This window comes from Elgaria multicarinata, chromosome 16, assembly GCF_023053635.1.
Source record: "Elgaria multicarinata webbii isolate HBS135686 ecotype San Diego chromosome 16, rElgMul1.1.pri, whole genome shotgun sequence".
In the NCBI taxonomy this organism is placed as follows: domain Eukaryota; kingdom Metazoa; phylum Chordata; class Lepidosauria; order Squamata; family Anguidae; genus Elgaria; species Elgaria multicarinata.
The window spans coordinates 18,064,269-18,087,921 of record NC_086186.1 but is presented as its reverse complement, the minus strand read 5'-3'; the positions used below and the strand labels follow the sequence as shown (position 1 = coordinate 18,087,921).

Genomic DNA, 23,653 nt, shown 5'->3' with positions numbered 1-23,653 from the left:
CCACAGTCTGGGGGCGGCAGAAGAGAAGGTCCTCTGGGTAACAATTGCCAGCCTAGCTGTGGCTGACTGGAGTAAACCCTTCCCAGAGGACCTGAGTGTGCAGGGCGGAGTGTATGGGAGAAGGCGATGCCAAACCATGTAGGGCTTTAAAGGTAATAACCAACACTTTATACTTCTCCCGGAAACTAATTGGCAGCCAGTGAAGAGATTTTAAAGCTGGTGTCAACACTTCAGAAGGTTCACGTTCTGGTGTGAATTAGGATCACTTCCGAGCAGAGATTTATCAGCAAACTGAATGATCTGCTCCGAAAACCTGGAGGGGCTGAAACTATAATCTCATACTGGTAGATCCCTTGCCAAAATGAACCGCATTTGTTCAAAGGTGATTGATCATGGCAACTTTGCTGAACTAGCAAGCTCGTACTCTGGGGAAGTCCTTTTAATTTAGGATACTTTCCTTCTCAAATCCAGTGTGTGTGTGTGTGTGGTTTGCTTTCCTCCGATGTACTGTGGAAACCTCATACCACCTGTCTTAACCAGCCACCTGTATTCACAAATAAATGAAGGCAAGCTGCTATTCATTTGGAAACGCACAGAGTCCAAAAGCATAAATTTTCAGCTGCGTTAGCAGTTCTGTGGGAGAAACACGAGCCAGGCTTTCGTGATCTGTTCAGTTCCTGGGTTTCCCATCAAACTGCTGGGTAGGTCAACCAATTGATCATATTTACAAGGGTGAAAGCAGTAAGGACAAGCTGTTCTAGATTTGAGAAGCCAAAGTCAGATTCACGAACTTTCCTTTCTCTGCCGGAACATCCACCAGGCAGTGGCCTCTCGATTATTATTTTTTAAAAGTCAGTTGTGAATGACTGCAAATGCAGAGGTTTGCAGATGTGACTCTGGACTGCCTCCACTCAAAGAAATGCCACTGGAGACTTGTTTATGGTGTGTGTGTGTGTTTCTATCTGAGAATGATCCCATTCCATGGCATTGTTGTTTTCGTGTGTGCGTGCTTTCACAAGAATGTCCTCTTTTTCTCTGTTTCTTTATGTGAAGCATGCTTACTTCCACGAAGATGGAAGTGCCGTAACGTTCTCAAGCGATAATTTGGCAGCCGTTGTGCGGTGTTACAGCAGTTTGGATGGCGACATCCAAAGGCAAAGGGCTAAATAAAAATAGAATCTGTAGAAAGTGGGGAAGTGAGATCGGACAGAAAAACTGGAGGAAGCATCTCCAGACGCTTCCCATTAGGAGTTTTGCAAGCTGTTGGCCGAAGGGAGTTGAGTGACTGGGTTTTTTGGAGCCAGAAGGGGAGAGCTACTTTAAAAGTTCACCATAACTTCCCAGCTTGCTTTTTGTGACTAAATTTAGAAATGGTAGGGGCATTGCATTTGTCTACCATCATCAACAACATCCTCATCCTCATTATCATCATCTCTTTTCTCGCTCGTGGTGGTTTTTCTAGATGCAATGGGAAAAAGAGGTGACTAGCTCTGGTGCTATGAAATGTCAAAAGAGGTTTCTTTATTTTTCTTATCCGAAATATAAAAGACTTTCAAAAAAACTTTCAACCAAACTTGTACAACGCACAGAACAGTTTGACTGCTGACGGAGACAGACCGAACACGACTGCGGTCTTGTAGAAAAATCTATTAAGGTTTCAAATTTATAATGACTTCAAAAAGTAATTCATTGCGTTGTAGAGCTCCTGACGAAGGATCTCGAGATCCGAAACGCTGAGCGTTGTACAAGTTTGGTTGAAAGTTGTGGTTTTTTTTTTAAAAAAAAGTTTTTTAGATTTCGGATAAGAAAAATAAAGAAACCTCTTTTGACATTTCATAGCACCAGAGCTAGTCGCCTCTTTTTCTCATTGCCTTTTTGTGTTGCTTTTTCCCTCTTTTTTCACAACGGTTTTTCTAAACCGATATGACGGGCTTTGCCAGGTCATGCTGTCTTTTACAGATTCAGGAATTTCCTGACAATTGAACATATTTTAAGTATGACCACTTTCTGGATGTTGGTGTGGATGTATTTTGGTAGGCCGAGTTTCTGAATGTTGTTGTTATTATTATTATTATTTGTAATAGGCCTGGATCTGCTCAGGGAAGAACCCCACAGTAATGGATCTTGAGGTAAAGAGACATTTTGCTAAATATGGAAAGGAGCAAATTCCATCAGCCCCAGCCAGCACAGCCAGTGGTCTGGAATGATGGGAATTGTAGTCAGACAACATCTGGCAGGTTTCAGGTTTCACATCCCTCCTCCAAAGCCAGCCACTAATATTTAAAAAGGTTCCCTGAGGGGCAACAATTCACCAAGGGCAGGTACAGAAAAATAGGGACTGTCCATAGAGGAAATTCAAATATATGAATCCAGGGAGAGGACGATCATTAGAACACAATGCCCGAAGAACACTTTATTGCCTCCACTGTTATCCAGAACATGCATGGGATCATTGAGTCATGGCAATACTGAAAACAGATCAGGCACCACGAAGTTACCAAAGCAATTTTGCCGTGAGTGTGATTTAATTGTAACCTTCCAGAACATGTTCTGGAAGCAACGTCCCCAGGTTGCATGAATTCTGGGAATTCAGTTTCCTGGAGAGGTTTTATTGTTTTGAGTTTTTTCTGAGCCACATTTTTACAGCTTGGTTGCTGGTCCTGGCCTAAAACAGGGTTTATACCTTGCTTGCCCATGTAGCTATGGAGATGTGGAAAGTAAGAAAAAAGCAGAAGAGTACGAGGTATGGAGGTTGATTTCGCCCCCTCTTTGTACGGCCATCCTCAACCAAGTGATGTTTGGGGAGATTTGTGTATACAAATGAGGGAGGTTATGCTGGGAACCCATCATGGCTTCACAGGAAATTGAACAGAGGCCTATTTGAACTCTGGCTACAAACATCAACAGCTATGGTAGTCTATGAATGACTGCCATGACAAGGTTATATTACTCTATTTTGCTTCGGATGGCTGCTTATGAATCACCACAAAGGAGGTCAAAAGAGGACACTGATTTGCATCACATTTGTTTTTGGTGGTATATATTATTTTCGTAACGTGGGGGATTCCCCCGCCTCCTACTCTACTTCCAAGGCTACAGCAGGAGGAAGCATCTACAGATGCTTCCAGAGGTGAGATTTTCCTAGTCATCTTTTGCGGATCACGGCTTACGAGAGCCAATTGCTTATGCAGTTCCGAGGCGGCTCTCTGAGGCCTAATCCAAAGCCCTGAAGACCAAGAGTTGTCTTTGCCCTTCGGTAACTCTGGCTGTTGGGTCAGCCCAGCACTAATAACCAGCAACAGATGTGAATCTTCTGTGGTGTGTGAAGGAGAGGGATGGGCTGGCGATCGGAAGACATGTTTGCGTTTTTCCCTCTTGAAGATCGATCCCTCAGCTGGTGATGGTTTCTTTGTAACAGCCCTTTCATTCTGGGGCTGGTGTGCGTGTTTTCATCTTTTTCTTCCTTCCTTTTGCTGTCAGGGGAGACTGGATGCATATTGCCTTGTGCTACCCGAAGGGAACGGTGTTCACGGTTGTGGGAGACATTTACCAGCGGCAGACGGGGAAAGCGCACAGCGTAACGCGCTATGTGGCAGCCGCTTCCTACCACAGCGTGTTGAGCAGGATGGATGAACGGCTCTTTTATTTCGACAATGCCTCAGGGTGAGTGATGTACCTGGCTCCTTGGCGTTGGCCATTGGAGTTGCCAGTGAGTCAGAAGCACCTGTATTGTATGCACCTGCGCCTTGTCGTCTGACTTAAGAGTACAGGGGGAGAGAGAAGACTTTGAAGCATCTAAACCAGTAGGTCAAGGTCTATTCCCAATGTGCTGTGGATCCATAGGGTTGCATCTGATATTATTCTTACTTAGAGTATACCCACTGAAATGAATGGGATATAAGTTTGACTAACATTGGATACAACCTATACGCAACAGCTTGTGCCTCTGTATCACCTTCATACCCATGTAGGGACGGGGGAGAAATTGATTCAGCTCTCATTTTAACACAAACTTACCTAATTTCACACTTTTGAACCAACACACAAACTCAGTTATCCTTTGAAATTTATACTTCTCCCCCATTTTGCAATGGAGTTCTCCAATCAAAAACTGTGTATGCTGAGGGAAGGTGCACACAAATGCATTCTGTTCACACGGTGGTCAACCAGCTGCCCACGAGAAACCCACGAGCAGGACATGAGTGCAACAGCACCCTCCCACCCATGTTCCCCATCAGCTGGTGTACATAGGACTCCTGCCTCTGATACTGGAGGTAGCACATGGCCATCAGAACTAATAGCCCTTGATGGCCTTCTCCTCCAGGAATTTATTCTACCCCCTTTTAAAGCCGTCCAAATTGGTGCCCAATTGGTGCACATCTTGTGGCAGTGAGTTCCATAGTTTAACTATGCACTGTGTGAAGAAGTACTTCATTTTATCTGCCCATCTATCAGCTTCATAGGATGACCCGGGTTCTAGTATTTTGAGAATGCAGTTCAGTTCTGCCTGTGCCAGCTTTCTCCATTTTGGAGCCTTCCAGACATTTTGAACTCTAACTCTCATCATCTTTGACCATTAGCCATGCCAACTGGGGCTGATGGTTGCTGTAGACCTCAGCACTTGGAAGGCCCCATATTGGGGAAGGCTGGTCTTTGCTGACCAGCAGCGACATTCCATTCAGATGGAGATCTTTCATACGTGGCGATGCCGGGGATTGAACCCAGGACCTTCTGCATGTCAATCATGTGCTCTTCCCACTGAGCCATCACCCTTCCTGGACGACCCCAGTGCTTTTTGTAATCCTATGCGCTGCACATGTGCATGTTTATGTGTCCCCAAGGTCAATGTTGAACTCTTGGTGCTCCTGTGGTCCAGATGATAATAAAAATGCTGTCTAAGAATAGTAACAGCTACACATGTTTGTCCACAGTATAACCCACACGCTTGTAGTTAATGTAATATATAGATGGGGAGACAGTGGAATTCATCTGCTGAAACGGTTTTTGGGGAACATGTACACTGTGTACCGACATGTGTTTTCTGCATTGCTTCATCCGGACCACTGAGGCAGCTTTCAATCTATAACTGTCGGCTTTGGAGCTAAAAATAGAATCCCTTACTTGTAAGTTTAGACATCATCATGAACCCGTCAAACCTTGGAATTCATATTCCAGAAGGCAAAGCCCGATCTCGTGCCTTGCATCTTTCACAAGGGGAATTGGGAAACTCTTATTTTGGATTCGTCCTTCTGTGCAGAACTGTACGAATTGTTTCCCCCCCCCCCCAAAAAAAATGATGTAAACGGATTGTTTACCAGCGTGAGGTTTTGCAGTGCAGTTATTTGCGACGACGTGTCATGAATGTCTGGGCGTTGTTTTTGTTTTGTGAACGCTCAGCACGTCGACTTGATTTGATTTTTTATTATTTTGGCGCTGACCTGATTGGAATTCCAGGGTTGAGCAGCTTTACGGTGTAGCACAGAGCTGAGTAACACGTGGCCTTCCAGATGTTGTTGGACTGCAGTTCCCATCTGTCCTAGCTGGCGTAGTCCATGGTGAAGGATAATGGCATTTGCAGTCCAAGAATATCTGGAGGGCTGCAAATTCCCCGCCCTTGGGGCAGCAAATCCTTGCTGCTTTTTAAACCCACCTTTTGTAGCTTCTGTTTCATGATGGAATGGGGCGAGGGGGTTCTTTCTGTTTTTCCTGTTGTAGAATAATGGCTATGACAGCCTGGCTCTGATACCCTCTAGATGTGTTGGACTACAACTCCCAGCATGCCCATCCAGCATGGAAGGCCGGACTAAGAGAATAAGGGCACCATCCTATTGGCCCATGCCAAACTTGAAGGCTTACAGCCATCCAATGAAAAATGGGAGCAGCAGCAGAGAGGATCTCTGTCTCCACTCTCCTCCCACCCTGCATTTCTGCTAGACGGGCTTTTTTGCCCATCTAGCTGGGCTCTGTGTAGCAGGAGGGAAGGAGGCTGGGAAGGCCAGAGGATTCTTCATGAGCCAGGTTTCCCAGGCCCTTCAACTTCTCTTCTAGGTTGCTGGCATGGTTCTCTCCATGCCTGTTGGAGAGAACAGCTTGGGAGCTTGGTCCGAGATTGGAGCGCTGTCTCCGACGTCAGATCCAGGAATCCACACCATCCTATCCTCCCCACCCCCCTCCAATACTACCTAGGGGCCATAGGATTGCTCACTAAGTTTCAAATAGAGAAGTTTCTGATTTGGATTCTCCTGAGAACTCACTAAGGGCCAAACGAGACCTGATGCTGTTCAGGGTATGCTGTACTCAGGCAGGCAGCGCATGGAACATTTGTCCTGCGGTGAAGGTCTTTGGGTCCCAAAGAGTTCATCTTTGTTGCCGTTTCACCAGGCTCTTCTTTTTGCTAGGTATCTCTTTCTCCACCTCCAAGCACGCGAAGTTCGGAAGGGACATAGCTACTGCTCTCAACGTGGCTGCGAACGCCTTAAAATAACAGCCCTGATGTCCTCTGGACTCCCCTGGAGTTGCGGCTTGAATCCTTTTTCGGAAAAAGACGCTGGATGGAAAACTTCCCGGCCCCCGGCGATTCAACGGCGGGCTGTGCCTTGCAGTCAGTGTGGTGCTCCTTGGGTACAGTATAGGATTCTTCCTCCATTATGTTGAGAAGGTCACGGGTGGGGAAACTTTGGATCAAACTGCATGCGACCTTAGCTACAGCATTCTGCCTTAAATGGCAAGGGGGTTGCAGATTGCCAGTGTGGGGTCCCCCCATCTGGACAGGACCCTAGAGTGAGGAGTGTGTGTGTGTGTGTGGGGGGGTCTAACTCTATTGGCCCAGATCAAGATCAAGGGGTGCAATTTGCATTGCAGAGCAAGTTCCCGCGTGCCACCAGCTCTTTGGGCAGAGGGATGGGAGAAAAGAACCCTAAACTTCATCCTCTGCCACTCTCTCATCACTGTATTTTAATCCCAAATATTGCTTGAGAGTTTTATAATTCAATCCTTGCCCACATAATCTCTCTCTTATCATTCGCATGCTCCTTGCTCCCCAGTGTGGATGATTCCTTTTGTTGTATCCAGGCAATAAATCAAGAGAGAGCTTCACTTTACACAGTGCAGTTATACAGTATAAGTGTATCCTAAATACATAAGCTATGGAAAATGCCTTACTTGTACGCTATTAGCAAACGCAATTAACATTCCGTTGGGTACTTGACTTGACTTTTTTCCATCGGCGGCAGGCATTTAAGTATTTTTTTTTCTGATTCAAGAATGCAGTACAGTTAACTGCCTGCTAAGCCAAGCCAGGGTCCCCTTTATCACTAGGACACACCAGGCAGAGTTCAGAAATCCCTGCCCCCCCTCCACCTTCCCCAGTCATCAGGAAAAGTAACCCATCCTCAAGGTGGCAATTGTAGATCAATCATGGATTGATTGAAGCTACAGATATTTTTAGTCTGCCCTGGGCAGGATCTACACTACTGCTTTTTAATGGTACTGAAGTGCACTGACAACTGTTGGGGCCCAGGACACATTCCATGTACCGTTTCCAAACCATTTTCATTGTGTTATGTCCTGCTTAAGGAGCCTCGTGTGGCGCAGAGTGGTAAAGCAGCAGTTTCTGCAGCTGAAACTCTCCCCACGGCCTGAGTTCGATCCCAGCGGAAGCTGGTTTCAGGCAGCCGGCTCGGGTTGACTCAGCCTTCCATCCTCCCGAGGTCGGTAAAATGAGTACCCAGTTAGCTGGGGGAAAGGTAATCACGGCCAGGGAAGGCAACGGCAAACCACCCCGCTATAAGGCTTGCCAAGAAAACGTCAGCGAAAGCTGGCGTCCCTCCAAGAGTCAGTAATGACTCAGTGCTTGCACGAGAGGTTCCTTTCCTTTCCTTTTTCCTATGTCTTGCTTGGTGTAGGTCTGGCCCTGATTATCAACCACTTGCTAAAAGTTGATGATATTACTTAATGAGGTTGCTTTTCCCCATCCCTCCTTCTCTCTCTCTCTTTCTCTCTCTCTCTCTCTCTCTCTCTCTCTCTCATATATTTTATTTTTCCTATATTTCCAAAGTAGGATAATTTTTTTTAAAGCCATAAGACAAATTCCAAAATCCATATTAAGGTAGTACCTACCCTTCTTAGGCTGACTCAGACATCACAAAACAGTGTGCAAGCTTTCATGTTCTACAGAACTCACCACCATCTGTCCGATGAAGAGTTCTGGAGAACGGGAAAAGCACGCATACCATTTAAGGACCTTTGAGTTGGCCTAATAAAGGTATGATCCTAATATAGATCTTGGGATTTTTCCAAGAATCGAGAGTTTGAAAGACAGGAACTTGGATTTGCTATGGAAGACTGGAGATTATCCAGAAGCAAAGAAATGATCCCTTTTCCCCCAAATTATTGATCTTGGTTTCCCAAATTCTCAGGCCGAGGGCCCATTGAGGTGGAAATTGATCCCATGGCTTCCTACAGGGAAGCTATAGGCTTTGCTATGACCCTGAGCATCCCAAATTACAGCTGCCCCTAATTGCTACCCTTCAACCAGCTCTTTAAGATATACTACTGACTTCATTTTGAAGAACATAATTACCGCTTTGGGTCTAATTAAAGGCCGGGCGTTGTGCCTCTCCAGATACTTGGGGGAGCTGAGAGGAGAGAGCCTCGGCCTGCGTCGGGTGCTCTGTGGTCTCCTGTGCAAATGTCCTGGGTGAGCTCAGGGCTTGTTGACGAACGTCCGACCCACCCAGGATTCTGTAACCCGGTGCCTCCATGTGGGGGATCTGTGTGACATGCGTAGCTGTGAGTGGAGGCTCTTGTTCACCAAATCAGTGCCTTTGTGCGATCCCCGCTGAGTTTCAGGACCGAGAGCAGCCCCACAGCTCCCTGCAGGCCATCACACATGGTCTACCGACCACGTGAGCTGGGCCGCTTTCTCCTGGGGTCTCCCGTCGTCTGTGAGTGAGGCCTTTCCACTGAACACAATTGTGCCATCTGATATATCAGGAGTGGGGAACCTGAAGCCCGTGGGCCAAATCTGGCCCTCCTGAGGTCCCAATCTGGCCCTCCTGGGTTCCTCCAGATGGCCACACTGCCTTTCCCTGGCCAACTTCCCCTCACCCCAATGGTCGATCATTTGATGGGTTCCCCCCCCAGCTTTGGGGGCAATAAGAGCTTTAAGCTCAAATATGCTGGATTTGGAGGGGGGAATTTTGGTTACACCTCTTTTGCTTTTCCCAGGGACTCTCTGCTGGAATGCAGCCCCCTGAGAGCTCCCCCAAAACTGGCCTTACAGACGTTCCTCACCCCTGCAATATACTAATAGCAAACTCGGTTCTCCCAGCGTGGATCCTTACATAGCCAAAATGGCACCATCCATGCACACGAGGGAGGTATCGACGAGCTTGGGAGAACCACGAGATTTGGAGAAATGCAAAACAACAACGACTTTCAGGGGGAAATCCCTAAGGGTTGTGGGAATCCCAGAACCGCCTAATGGGCAGGAAGCATGCTGAGCAGGCACACAATACTGACTGTTGCGGTAGAGGGGATGGAAAAGCAGGGGAATAGGCAAATGTAATGGAGTACCCCAGAAAAGGGCATGGCTGGCCAGAGCATTCCATGCTGCAGTATTTTGTTGTAGGTCCTGCTTTGCTTCCAGCGATTAGCCACTGAGGGATTTACCCACCATCCAATTTATTTATGAACCCCATAGACTCAGGGAAGCTTACAGAATGCTGACCCAGTTAAACCTTGCTTAAAACCAGCTATGACATTACGACACCCCGAGATGATGAATTCCATGTGCTAATTCAAGGTGGTTCTTTTCTTCTGATAATTACAGGTTGCCGTCACTAGTACGCCATCAGTTAGATACGTCCGGATCCAGATTCAGTCTGTAAGGAGAGCAGATGTGGAGAACTACTCAAGATTGGCTTTCATTAAGGTATGTCTGTCCTCAGCGAAGGCTGGTGGCTCTGATATCAGTGAGGCAATGTATCCGCACCAGGTTCTAGACAGAACCAGTCAGAATAAGACACACCTTGGATAGCTCCTTTAGAGTTCTGTCTGGTTCTGGCTAGATCCCAGAGCGGATTCACCAGCCGACTGACATGAGAGTCACCCGCCTCCACTGTCTGTCACTGGACTCCAAATACAGCACATGAATGTCGGCGTTCACCACATCTTGGCCATGGCAGTTCAGCAAGAGACCCGGTGGAATTGCAAGCTTTGAGTATATTGGATTTCAGCTCCCATCATCCCCAACCAGCATGGATGAATAACCAGGGAAGCTTGGAGTTGTAGTCCAAAGCATCTGGAAGGCACCAGGTTGGGAAAGGCTGGGTTAGAGCATCAGAATACGATCCGTGGGAACTGGTTCAAATTCCCATTCAGACGTGAAGTTTTCTGGGCAATCTCTTAGCCTGGTCTACCTTGCAAGGCTAGTTGTGAGGATAAAAGGAGGGTTGGGTGGGGGGGCAGAGCAGGGAGAGAGACTGTGTGTGTTGCTCATAGGTCTTTGCAGGAAGGGTGGGATAAAATGAAAATGAAAATAAATGAAAATAAATAATCTATAATAGTTATTGAGGATGCATATCTGTCTGTCCATCAATACTATAGCTCCAAGACCATGAAACCTAGATGCCTGAAACTTAGGGGTCCACACCTTGAGCTTATTTTGTATTTAAAACATAATAATTCATTTGTCTCCAAGTGCAGTAACGTTTTCAGTCCCCAGGGGCGGACTTCCCTAGCCAGCTCATAACTTTGTAGTCGATACAGCTTGAGGCTAGGAGGGATTACTAGGCCAAGGGGTGGAATTATACGTCTCTCCCCCACCCCGAGGGGAATGGAGTTGGCAGACCCCTCCCTCAGAGGACTATAGGGATGCGTCATGGCCAGAGTTGTGCCTAGGGGTACCAGTGGGCATGCCTGCCCTCAGCCAGAGTGGGCACAATGAGTCCTACCCTGACTACAGGTAGCTTTGCTTGAAGTCCTCACTGTATCCAACTAAGAGCGATTCCAAGCTGTGCAAAGCCCGGTTAAAAATAAATAAATAACGCCCTGAATTTTCCAGGCTGTTTCATGCATCTGTCAAGTTCAAGATGTCACGGGACTCTTTGTGGGGTTTTTTTTTTTGGTATCGTGTGTGTGTTTTCTGCTGTCACAGGCTGTAAACTCATGCAGCCTGGTCTTTTGATATTTGCATACAGGTTGCCTGGAGCGAATCTGAACCTTTTCTTTTATCACACAGGTCAACGAGGATATCTTCTTGTTCCACCAACGGGGGATACTCTTCCTGGTTCTAGATGCGTGCTCGGGCGCGATCGTGAGCAGGCGGCACTTTGATGCCACCGCAAAGGTGGCCGGCGCGGTCGCCGGTTACATTGAAACAGCCATAAAAGAGAGGTGAGCCCTGAGGGAGCGACTAGCAGGGAACGAAAGAGGTTGAAGGAAGTGACCTAGTTTTTGAAAAATGTATGCCTGGGGGAATTTAGCAAAGGCTGATAAAACGTCTTCATTTTTTAAAATCCAAACTCTGCATCTCTCGGAGGGCTTGCCTTCTAGGTCATGATGGGTGGAAAGGTCACACCGGAAAGCTGGCCGTGACTTTGAAGTTAAGAGCTTTCCCCCCACCCATTGGTAGATAAGACTATATAACGTTCTCAATTCTCTTGCTTTCACCCATTGCCCGAGCCTAAAATCGCAGGAATTTCCTGGCAACCAATGACTCCCTTTTCCATTTCTGAAACTTGCCCTATTTATTCTTGCCAGATTCTTCCCTCCGACATGCAAGCTGTTTGACTTTCTATAACACTTGGTGTCCCCCCCTGTCCTCCACCGCTCCCCCTCTTTTTTAACGCAAGTCAATGACTGGACTTGCCCGTCTGCAGGCCGAGTCCTTTTCGACTTGGATGTGTTTTTCGGCGGCAGAATTGGATGCTCTCCGTTTTGCATCTGTTCCACATTCCTTGTGGTTTTCTGCGTCGCCACATAAACATGGAACAACAGAGATTTATAGGCAAAAGCCTTGGCTGCTGGCAAAAGCAGGTCAAATAACCTGAAAACAGATTTCTCATCCAAATCGTTCCAGAGCAGTTCATGACCACAGGCCTGAGGGCTCTGAAGCACATCTCTCTCTGTAAACCAGGGATGTGGGTTCTCCAGCCTGGGGGCTAGATCTGGCCCTTCTGGGGGTCTGGCCCCATTCCCTTTACCCAACCACAATGTTTGGTGGTTTCCCAGCTCTTGTGCAGTCCCCCCCATTCTAAAAACTTAGAGCTCCATCAGATGAGTGTTTTATTGCACGCTCATCGCTGGGCACTCAGGGATTTTCGTGGGTCCCTCTCATGATGTTGTCCACCTTCCATGTGCTTCCTACCCCTTCTAGCATTCTTTGGGTGACAAAAACACACCCCAGTAAGTCCGACTTATTTTTAAAGACGGAAGTTGCCACTATCTCCTGCTTTGTGCAGGAGAAGCAGTGGTATCAAAACGGCCCACTGAACGGGCCACGTGCACGAAGTTTACTTCCTCTTTCGAAAGAGGAAGTAATGAGGCACAAACGCGCAGGCGGAGAAGCGACGGGAAGGAAACGCGATTTCCCCTTGTGTGATGATGCTGTTACTCACTAGCAGAAAGAGCGTTAAAGCTAAAATTTGCTGTTATTTCTGGCCCACCCGTTTTTGCCTTTGGTTCCCCCTGCCTTTTTATCTTTGGCCACCACCCACCAGTAGAATGTGGCTCCTGCGAGCGTCTCCAAAATAAAATCTTGCTCTCTGGTCAAAGGGGGGTTATTTATCTATTGCATTTATATCCCACCTTTTTTCCTCCAAGGAACCCAAGATGGCATACATAATCCCCCTCCTCTCCATTTCTATCCTCACAACAACAACCCTGTGAGGTAGGTTGTGCTGAGAGTCTGTGGTTGGCCCAAAGTCACCCAGTGAGCTTCCAAGGCTGAAAAGGGGACTAGAACCCGGATTTTTATTTATTTTATTTGCATACTAGCTGGCAAATGCCCTCAGGATGTTTTACAATCATAAAACCAAACAACAAGAAGAACAAAGTCATAAAAAACCACCACAACAATAAAAGTATCAAGAGAATACGGTATTAAACATCAAAAACACTGAGAAACTGGCAGTAAAATGAATAACCAAGCAACAGATTGAAATGGCAAGGTCTGCTTAAAGGAGGTCTTAACCTGACATCTAAATGTATAGGATGAAGACGTATCACTTGCCGCTGGGGATATTCTTGCTTCAGGCTCTTTTTGAACTGTCCCTGGAGAGTGAAACTTGGCACAATTTCTTGACATTACATATTGTTTTTAACTTGGTTCATGGTTTAATTTGTTTTTAGCTGTGTATATTTACTGTTTTATATATGCTTTTATCTGTACGCCGCCCTGAGATCTTATTATTATTATTATTATTATTATTATTATTATTATTTATTTATTTATTTATTTATTTATTTATATAGCACCATCAATGTACATGGTGCTGTACAGATTGCACAGTAAATAGCAAGACCCTGCCGCATAGGCTTACAATCTAATAAAGTTGTAGTAAACAATAAGGAGGGAAAGAGAATGCAAACAGGCACAGGGAAGTGTAAACAGGCACCGGGTAGGGTGAAGCTAACAGTATAGAGTCAGAACAATATAGGGCGGGATATAAATGTTTTAAATAAATAAACTTGCTGTTCTGTTTTTTCCCCCCTTCCAGATCAATTGTTCTCGTGTGCACTAGAGATATTGCAGGAGCAGCAGGAGTCCCCGAGATAGCAGCAGTTACACAGTTAGGTTCTGCAAAGCCCATTGCCTTCCACAGGAAAGGTAAGTATGTGAATTTTGTGCCTTCTTATTTGGTGAGAGTTGACTCTTTTATGTATTACATGACTCGCCTGGCTGCTACAATTAAGAATGTAAGTGGAACCCTACTGGATCAGACCAAGGGTCCATCTAGGCCAGCATTCTCTTGATAGTACAATATGAGTGATAATACTCGACCACAAAGGTACTAAGAAAGTTTTATAGACGAATAGTTCAAAAGGTATCACAAATGTACAAAAGACAGGCATATAGATAACATTTACAAGGTGTTCATCAAACATTCATAATGAAGCCTACAATAAGTTAGCATCCATTAAACATTCAAACAAGAATCAATAATCTCATAAATATGCGTCTAATAAATAATTTCCTAAAGCGTCTAATAAACAGTAGTCCGGTACAAGTCCTGTTTCGAGAATTCTTCATCAGTAGGATGCAATTGGTTCACAAAAGGAGCCGCGGCTATACATTTAGAGTGGAACCCTCCAAGGTTTATCATTTTCACGTATTCAAGCCGTCAGATAATGCTTTCAATTTCAGCCTCTGATACAGGAGGTGGCACATAGCCATCAGGACTAGTAGCCATTGATAGCCTTCTTCTCCAGGAGTTTATCCAACCCCCCTTTAAAGCCATCCAAATTGGTGGCCATCACCACATCTTGTGGTAGCAAATTCCAAAGTTTAGGCACTGTGCGAAGAAGGCCTTCCTTTTATCTGTCCTAAATCTTCTGTCAATCAGCTTCATGGAATGACTCCGACTTCTGGCATTTAAAATAGTTCCTTTTAAAACCGTACCCATGCCTGCTTTACATAAATTGATCATACGTAGGAAGGGATGAGAAATTTGTTTGCTCTTCCTTAAACTAAATAGAAACTGGAACGCGCTTTGCTGCCAAAACTGCACCTAAATTTTTATAAAATGGTATATTGGTAAAATATGCACAAGAATGCATTATTCAGTGGGGTAGCAATCTGCAAAAGTGCACACACAAAAAGTGTGTATTTGGGGGAAACGTGTACAAAATTGGGGATTGTAAAAAATGTGCATGAAAATGGAATAGGCCTGGCACTGGAAGAGAAAGAACCTGAGCTAAATTAAAGTTGGCGCTCACCCGTCCTTACTCATAAGTATATTTAATGTGATTGCAACGGTGGTAGAAGTTGAGATATTGGTGTTCTGCAGTGTGTATTTACACCAGTCATAATACTCTGTTTTGTGGGTTTGGAATAGGAATTGGTAGAGAGGCTTTTAGAGCCCATAAAGTGTACAGGGTAATGTGCAAATTGAAGATAAAGTCAGGAGTTAATGGTTGAACAATGGTTGCTAGGTTGTAACCTGGAGATTACGTCAAACCCATTTATTACACCCATAGACCAACATACATACAATTAACCTCAAATTTAAACCATTAAGGTTAGCCATCTTTTGCATGTTTAGAAAGCAAATAGTCCTACAGCTCCCAGCATGCCCCAGCCAGCCATGCTCACTGGAGCATGCTGGGAGTTGTAGGACTTTTTGCTTTTTAGATGTGCATAGGATTGCATGTGAAACCAGCATTTCTCCCACTTTATTTTTATTGCATTGCATTAGGGGACACCCCACCCCCAAAAAACCTTAATCTGATGTCTCCTACTTACAGAAATAAAACATCCAATTAGCTCATTCAAAGATTTCCTTAAATCTAACGGTGATGGTCCCATCCCTTTAAAATGGCCTTCCTTGAACCTGGTGCCCTGCAGATGGCCATTCAGACTTGGGATGATGGGAATTGCAGTCCAATAAATCTGCAATAGAAAATTCTGTTGTTTGGAAACAAGTATGTATCAGAAGAATAAGAAAACAGAAGGACACCTGAGAGTTAGTGAGTGTGTGTGTGTGTGCCTGCCTGCCTGCCTGCCTGCCTTCCTTTCTAGGATTGAAATCGGTTCAGTGGTAACCGTTCCCAGTGTCTTTGGCTGAATAGGTTTTTTAAAAATATTTGCTTCTCCTTCTTTGCTCTTCAAGGATAGAAACAGACATTCCAGCTGCTCTGGTGCAGGTTCTTGCTTAGCTGTATCCTTGAGTTGTTTTGGGTAGAGGCTCACGTCCAGACCAAAGTGGAACAGATAATTTTAGATAACTCTGTCTGGAGAGAATTGGCTCCCCCAGTTGTTGGGTGCACGGCCGTGACGGCAGCCCAAACCAGCTTCAGTGAAGTAATTATTCCCGTGTTTGCTTACCAAGCTGGTGGCTCCTGACTTTTCCAAACCTTAAACCGGAAGATAAGAATTTCCCCCTGCTGGTTCAGAGCAACGTTCCTCTAATGGGCTGCCTGATGCCCCTCAGTGCTCAGAAATAGGGTGTGATGGTGACAGCTCTTCCCGTATTGATTGACCCAGGCCTGGCGTGAAGGGTAGGCATGGTGGGGCACCTCCCCAGGGCCCATGCCCCAGCAGGGGCCCACTGGCAAGAGCCCTTTGGTGTTGCTCTTCCTCTTCACCATGGCAACCTGCATGTTCACCTGCCTCTTGCTCCGGCCCAGACAACAATGGTGAGGAGGAGGAGGAACCGTAGATACACCTGCCTGTTTGCTCACTGACTCTCTACTTGTCAAGCAGGCAAGTGGGAGTGAAGATGAGGAAGAGGATGAGGAGCAAGAGCAGCTGGTGGCCATGGCAGTGAGAAGGTAGACTTGTTGAGGAAGGGGCTCATTGAAGGTGTATTGCCCCTGGGAATGTGGGGCCGGCCCTGTTTTCCACCCTGGTGCCGCTTGGCGTTTCCAAATCTTAAACCAGACAATTCAGATTTGCCCTGCTGGTTCAAAGCACATGCCGGCGGTCAGGCAAGGCCAGAAATATGTTGCACCCAGAATATTCTGGCTGGAGAGAAGAAGAGCTGCAAGGTTCATTTGAACGGAAGAGTCCATTGGGTTCTGTTGCTTTTCCTACTGCTGTCTTTAGGATTGCCCTGGGCTATTGAAGTAGGGCAGAGGATATCCCAGCCATTCCCAACCATGCCACCCTCTCCCTCCACCAGCACTGGACTAAGATTCCCATCAACCTTGGTGGTGGCTGGGGATGAAGGGAGTTGCAGTCCAAGATGTCTGGAGGGGCGGGCGAGCTGTGGAAGGCTGGGATATACAATCCGAAAGGAATGAGATATGTCTGGCCTGGTTGGGCCTGTGGTCCTTGCTTCCGATTCATCTCCCCCCCCCCTTTGGAGACCTTCAAAGACCCTGAAGGCAGTTTTTGCAGGCATTGGTCTTGAGAAAAGGGCTGCTAATGATGGAGACGTTGCCGCCTTCCTTATGAAGAAAGGTGGCCACATCTGGGACTGTTTAGCTTAGAGAAAAGGCGAGGCAGGAGAGGCATTATAGAGGTGTACAAAATCATGCACGGTGTGGAGAGGGAGGTCCTTCCGTGAAGCTGATTGGTGGGAGATTCAGGAGAGATAAAAGGGAGGACGTCTTCGTACATCGCAGACTGAATCAATGGAATTCGCTGTCACAAGATGCAGTGATGCCCACCACTTTGGATGGCTTTACAAGGGGCCTGGAGAAATCCATGGAGCAGAAGCCTTTCAATGGCTACTAGTCCTGATGGCCAAACGCTACCTCCAGTATCAGAGGCAGTATAATGCTGTATATACTAATTGCTGGGGAATACCACTGGGAAGGTGCTATTGCACTCGTGTCCTGCGTAGGGGCTTCCAAAGGCCGCTGGTCAGCCACTGTGTGCACAGAATGCTAGACTACACATACCTTTCATCTGACCCAGCGTGGCTCTTTTAACGTTCTCATGAGGACCTGGACTGTGTGTAAATGAGACTCAGCCTTCTCATGATTCAGCTCCACAGCTGAAAATTGCATACACCTCCATGGTAACAAATCCAGCAAGACAGTCCGCTTCCTTCCGTAGCGATCCCAGCTTCATTTTTACATGCGCGGCTGTTGGCTTTCGAAATCCCCTTTCAGCATCCCAGTGCCTGCCCCACAGGACGGGAAATCTCCGTCCCTGCCCGTCTGGCACCAAATCCGTGTTTTAAATGGTGTTTGTGCAGGCGTCAAGGCCGCATGCCTGAGCATACGGACGGCAGCTCGATTTTCGGCTCCAGTAATCCTTCTGGAAAGCCGGCCGCCAAATCTCGCTCCCTTGCGAAGTGTAATTCCCTTTTGTCGATAAGGGATTCATCCAGCCGGCTGCCTGTGATTCCACTTTAAAAGGAAAGGGTCAAGAATGACCTGGGATTTATTTCAAGGCTCAGAGAATTAGCATTGTTGACTTTTTGGATGCCATTCCGTGGCTTTCATGAGTGTTGCCCAGAAAAAAATCGAGGCACCAAAGAGCTAATTTTACTGTTGGCTTCGATTGATTTGCTGAGCAGCTGGGGGTCTCATTCAGCCATCCCTAAACCTGTGCTCCCCCACAAGGTGTTGGACTACAACTCCCATTATCCCCAGCCAGTGTATTGGCTGCGCATGATAGGGAATTGTAGCCAGGCACTTCTGGAGGGTTCGGAGTTGGGGAGGATTGGTCTAAAATGCACGTTACTTTCAATGTGCCTCTCGGATTAAACAAAAGAAAATACAAATAAAGCTGGCAGATTTCTCTGGGTCAGGATCACAAGGGAGGAGAGGTTTAACTTTTCCCTCCCCTGCTACAATCCTGGAAAAAAATGGAATTGGGGGAGGGGGGTACAGCAAGAATAGCAATAGTAAAGAAAGAAAGAAATCCATTGGTAGGAATAAGGGGTGAGGCTTCACCCCCTTTCTTCTCCTTCTTTTTCTTTACTATGGACAGAATCCAACAAGGTGTATATGCACCCCTCTTGATTCTCTTGCACCCTGCAGATTCTGTTGCACAAGCAATAATTCCTGCCTTTTCCATTCCGTGAGTGGTCCTCACTGCTTCTGCAACAGAGATTTCACGCTTCCCAGAGGAAGCCCTGAAACAAGTGGAAACTCTTATTTCACACGTTCTAATTAAAACAGAAACAAAACTTCGTCGTTGCTTCCAACGGCAGATTTGAAAGTGAAGTATAGCGTTCTTTTCCCATGCTTACACATGGTACCTGTGATTCCAAGAACAGGTGTAATATCCGGTCTTACAGCTCTCTCCTGTTTCTTATGGGAGTACATTGTCTGGGATAATGTTGGGGAAAGAAGATAGGACATTTATTTATTTATTTAAAACATTTATATCCCGCCCTATATCAATGCGTTCTCAGGGCAGCATACAGATAAAAGCATACATTCCCCCTCTCACTTTACAGTGGTGGCTTTTGTCTCTCTGGAGATTGAAAGAACAATTGGAAGGCAAAGGTGCTTGGCTTTCAGGAAGCGACGCCCTCCTCCATAATGGATACATTCCTCAAGCCGGTATCAGTGGGACCATGTCGTTGATGGCTGTGAGAGGGCTTGAAGACCACATGTGGTCTATTCATTCCGTGATTCCCCAAAGAGCGGGGTGTTTCACCGCCCTCCCCCCCCCCGCCCCAGCGATCCTAGTCGAATTCTTATCTGGATCATCTCAGTTAGGCTAATTAAAATCCATTCCTTACCAGTTCCAGGGTGTGTGGTATTTGCCCTCCACCCTCTTTAATTACACTGCCCTGCAGTTTTCGAAAGGGGCCGTCGCATTCCAATTGGGAGGTGGCCATCGCGGGATGCGGAGGAGAAATGTTTGCTCTATAATTACAAGGGTTGCCTTTCCCCCCCCTTCCTTTTTTGCAATCAGTGGATTTGTTAGCCGACATTCAACCTGCATGATGAGTATATATGTGTGGGGAAGTTGGTTCCGCTTCTCTAATTAAAACATGAACCAGGATGCAGTTTGCCATTAGAATCCATTCTGTAGTCAAGTTTGCAATGTGGTTCACCCCACAAAAGTGTACATCCCTTACAAAAAAATACATGCGGAAATTGTGGAAATTGTAGCCAAAATTTGTGCAATTTATTATTGCCATAATTTGTACAGGTCACTAGTTAGAGATTTTTTTTAAAAAAAAACAACTGAAGAAGTGCCCGGATTTTGAGAACAACCCCCTATATTTGAGAAAATGAGCACCAAAAATGTTTCCTTCATTGGAAAATCACTTTAAAGGGTATGCACTTGCATTGGTGTGCACAAAAACACACATATTAAATGTTGTGTACCAAAAATATGTGTGTGTGTGTGTGTGAAAAAGAATGTGCACAAAAATTCGAACAATTTTTCTTTTGGATGATAACACCCTCAAGCTGATGTGGAAATGAGATGGAATGAAGTTTAAAGTACAGGTGGGGTGAGAGAATTGACCTTAATCGAACATGACTGATGTTTCCATCTCTAATGTGTAGAGCATTGATTTTACAGTGTTCTGACTGCACAAATGGAATCCATGAGCATCGTTACCTGTTCATGTAGGCTCCTGTGCAAATGTGAAAAAATATATGTGGAAATTGCGCAAATTGTAGCCAAAATTTGTGTAATTTATTACTGCCATAATTTGTACAGGTCACTAGTTAGAGTTTTTTAAAAAAAAAAAAAAACTGAAGAAGTGTCCGGATTTTGAGAACAACCCCCTATATTTGAGAAAATGGGCACCAAAAATGCTTCCGCCATTGGAAAATCACTTTAAAGGGTATGCACTTGCATTGGTGTGCACAAAAACACACATATTAAATGTTGTGTACCAAAAATATGTGTGTGTGTGTGTGTGAAAAAGAATGTGCACAAAAATTTGAACAATTTTTCTTTTGGATGATAAACACCCTCAAGCTGATGTGGAAATGAGATGGAATGAAGTTTAAAGTATGGGTGGGGTGAGAGAATTGACCTAAATCGAACATGACTGATGTTTCCATCTCTAATGTGTAGAGCATTGATTTTTACAGTGTTCTGACTGCACAAATGGAATCCATGAACATCGTTACCTGTTCATGTAGGCTCCTGTGCAAATGTGAACTTCTGAAGCATGAGTGACAGGGAGGCCAGGCAGCCCCGTTCGTTCAATAACACAGAGGACGTAGACCTTAGCACAAAGCCGTCTTTCGAACTTGCCACCTGTGGCAATAGATTTCCCGACTCAGTAATCTTTTCAGTAATGCCGGAAGCTCTTGGCATTAGTAGTTTCACTGCATGATTAAAGACGGACTGTCTTGCAACAATGTCTGACGTCTTAAGTAGTCCAAAGTGCTGTGGAAGCGGAAGGCAGCTTTGCGATGTCACATTTTGATTTTGTGACGCTCTGTAGGGGAAGCATCTCTGTAAATAGATGAGGCAGAACATCGCAGGAGAATTATAGTGTAGAGTGGGTAGTTCATTAGCAACACCTAGATTTTAAGGATTCGCCAGAAGGACTAAGATAGTCACTGTGTGGTAACATAGCCCTGATGACAATGTGCTACCTCCGGTAACCAAGGCATTAAGCCTATATGCACCAGTTGCTGGGGAACATGGGTGGGAGGGTGCTGTTGCACCGTGTCCTGCTTTGTTGGTCCCAGGTCAACAGCTGGTTGGCTACTGTGTGAACAGAGTGCTGGACTAGATGGACCCTTGGTCTGATCCAGCAGGGCACTTCTTATGTACTTCAGCTGGTGTGGTGCTGGGTATGCAAAATCCTGAGCATTGGCTCACCAGTTTGGGTTGGGTGTCTTTTCCCTTAAGGTTCAGAATAAACAAAAATCAGATCTGCTATTTAGTCAGCATTAAGAAACTTGGATTGTAAGCATGCTGAATAAGGCCCAGTAAATGGAAAGAGTTTTGTACAGATGTGTAAAATGTATGTGACTGTGATCTACGGAGGTTGGAGGAATCCTTCTGGGGTGTGTGTGTGAAGCTCATTGAGCTTTAGTCAGCTAGATTCTCCCCCCCCCCTCTCCAAGACTATGACTCACTTTCCCACAAACCGGCCCAATTTGATCTGTATCGAGTTGGGATAGCTTTGGATTTCCAGAGGTTGTTTTTTTTAAATTTGAGTAAAACAATTTGCGCACATTTCAGCCACAATTTTGCACTAGTTCCAGCCACAATTTGCATAATTTGTGCAAATCGTGGCTGGAATTGGCATTATTTGCGCAAATTGTAGCCAAAATTTGTGCATTCTATTACTGCCATAATTTGTACAGGTCACTATTTAGAGAATTATTATTTTTTTAAAACAAAACTGAAAAAGTTCTTGGATTTTAAGAACAACCCCCCCTCCCTTCTCGGCTCGTAAATTCAAGCTGAGTTGAGGGTACCGCAGGAATCCATCGGGTCCACAAAGGGCCAGACTTACCCTTGACACAATCCCTACTGTGAACCCATAATTGCTTTCTTTAATACTATATAATAAATTAACGCCGGAATGTAAAAGAAAAGGTATGTAGAAATTGGTTATCTGCTTCATGTTCTCCATGGCATGTGAGCAAGACTTAACAGGGATTTGAAGAGCCTAAGACTGCACAAATTGTACTGATTTATTTCAGGGCTTTTTCGCCCCACTGTCTGGTGGTCAATCATCACTTCCATTTTTCTCTCTCTTTTCTCTTCCCTTTCTTCTCTCTCTCTCTCTCTCTCTCTCTCTTCTGCCCCACAGGTAGCTTTGCTATGCTTGGATATAAAGGAACCCCCAAACCTTCTTGGATTAAAATCCACAACCAAGCCGCTGATCGAAAATCCGCTTCTCTCCAATATTACGTGCCACTGATGTTGCGAGAGTACCAGTGCTCAGCTTGATGCACCAAAACGTTAAAACTGTGTTGGAACGACAGAGACAACTCCTCAACGGCCTTAAAACTCACACAACTGGATCTGCTGGGTCCGTTGGCCTTCCTTGCAAGCAGACAGCAGTCCTCTGATGTTCTTGTTTTTACAAGCTTTGACCAGGAAGTGCTTGTTTTAAAAAAACAAAAACTCGTTCTTTTACAACTAATAAATATATTCTGATCTGACAAAAGCGTTGGGCGGGGGAGAGTGTAGTTTGTTTCTTTCTTCTTTTTTCAAATTCCGGCCTCTGCTAATTTCTAAACAGATTGGTGCTGGCTGGAAGCCAAACCGCTCCCCTGGCAGCTCTGCTGTTTTAGTCCTGGAATTGTGGAGGTGAGTTGCAGCGGAAAACAAAATGCGCTCTCTGCACGTACATAGAAGCACGCTTTGTTACTGGATGTATGCCAGGCTGAGCCCTGACACTGACGTCTAGTTCTAGGGATGGGTAGGAATAGCCTAAGCCGTTCTTAATCCTGAAGCAAGCAACCCCTTTTCTTCTGTACATTTTTTTTTAAATGACACACAGAGGTGGCATTAAAAAAAAAAGGTATCCCTTCCAAAGTCTGATCTTTCAAAGCATTGCTTTATGGAAAATCTAGACAAAAGGCTGAGATTGCAGGTCCTGGGCCCATGTAGAAATCAACCCATGCCTAGATGAATCATGTGTAGCAGTAGTTGGCCGGGGCCCAGGGCCATCCCAAAACCTTTTGCTTTCCTGAGGCAAAGGACAAGATGGGGCGTAACACCCCCTGCCCCAATTTCACATTCAAAACTCAACTAGGCTGACAGCTGAAACTTACTTCAATGCTGGCAACGGGATAGCATTCTTCACCAGAGGGCAGCCAGCTAGTTTAAGGGGTGCCAGACACATAACTTTGCCCTCCAAAAGAGGGAAATGGCCATAGGGTTCAGGAGGAATGTCTGAGAAGCTTCTGCTGTCCCCCCCACCGTCTGCCGCCTGAGGTGGTTGCCTCACTCTGCCTAATAGTAAGGCCAGCCCTGCCAAGGCCTAAAACCACCAATGTCCCATAGGGACAGTCCTTAAAAGACTGTAATGGCTACAATGTCCAGTCTAAATTTTTCCCCTTCCTCCTTATTTTTGTATCACTTAGCTTG

General features: G+C 45.7%; 1 protein-coding gene across 1 annotated transcript in view; it reads left to right on the top strand.

Annotated features, from left to right (window-relative positions):
- LOC134409752 (inactive cell surface hyaluronidase CEMIP2-like) overlaps positions 1-22,666 on the top strand; it is an 88,336-nt gene extending 65,670 nt beyond the window's left edge. The window contains exons 18-23 of the mRNA XM_063142652.1: positions 3,481-3,663; positions 6,399-6,621; positions 9,833-9,934; positions 11,243-11,397; positions 13,722-13,831; positions 22,368-22,666. Coding sequence (XP_062998722.1) covers positions 3,481-3,663; positions 6,399-6,621; positions 9,833-9,934; positions 11,243-11,397; positions 13,722-13,831; positions 22,368-22,507 — 913 coding nt within the window. The 3' untranslated portion in view covers positions 22,508-22,666. The remainder of the gene's footprint in view (positions 1-3,480; positions 3,664-6,398; positions 6,622-9,832; positions 9,935-11,242; positions 11,398-13,721; positions 13,832-22,367) is intronic.
- Positions 22,667-23,653: the final 987 nt, after the last annotated feature.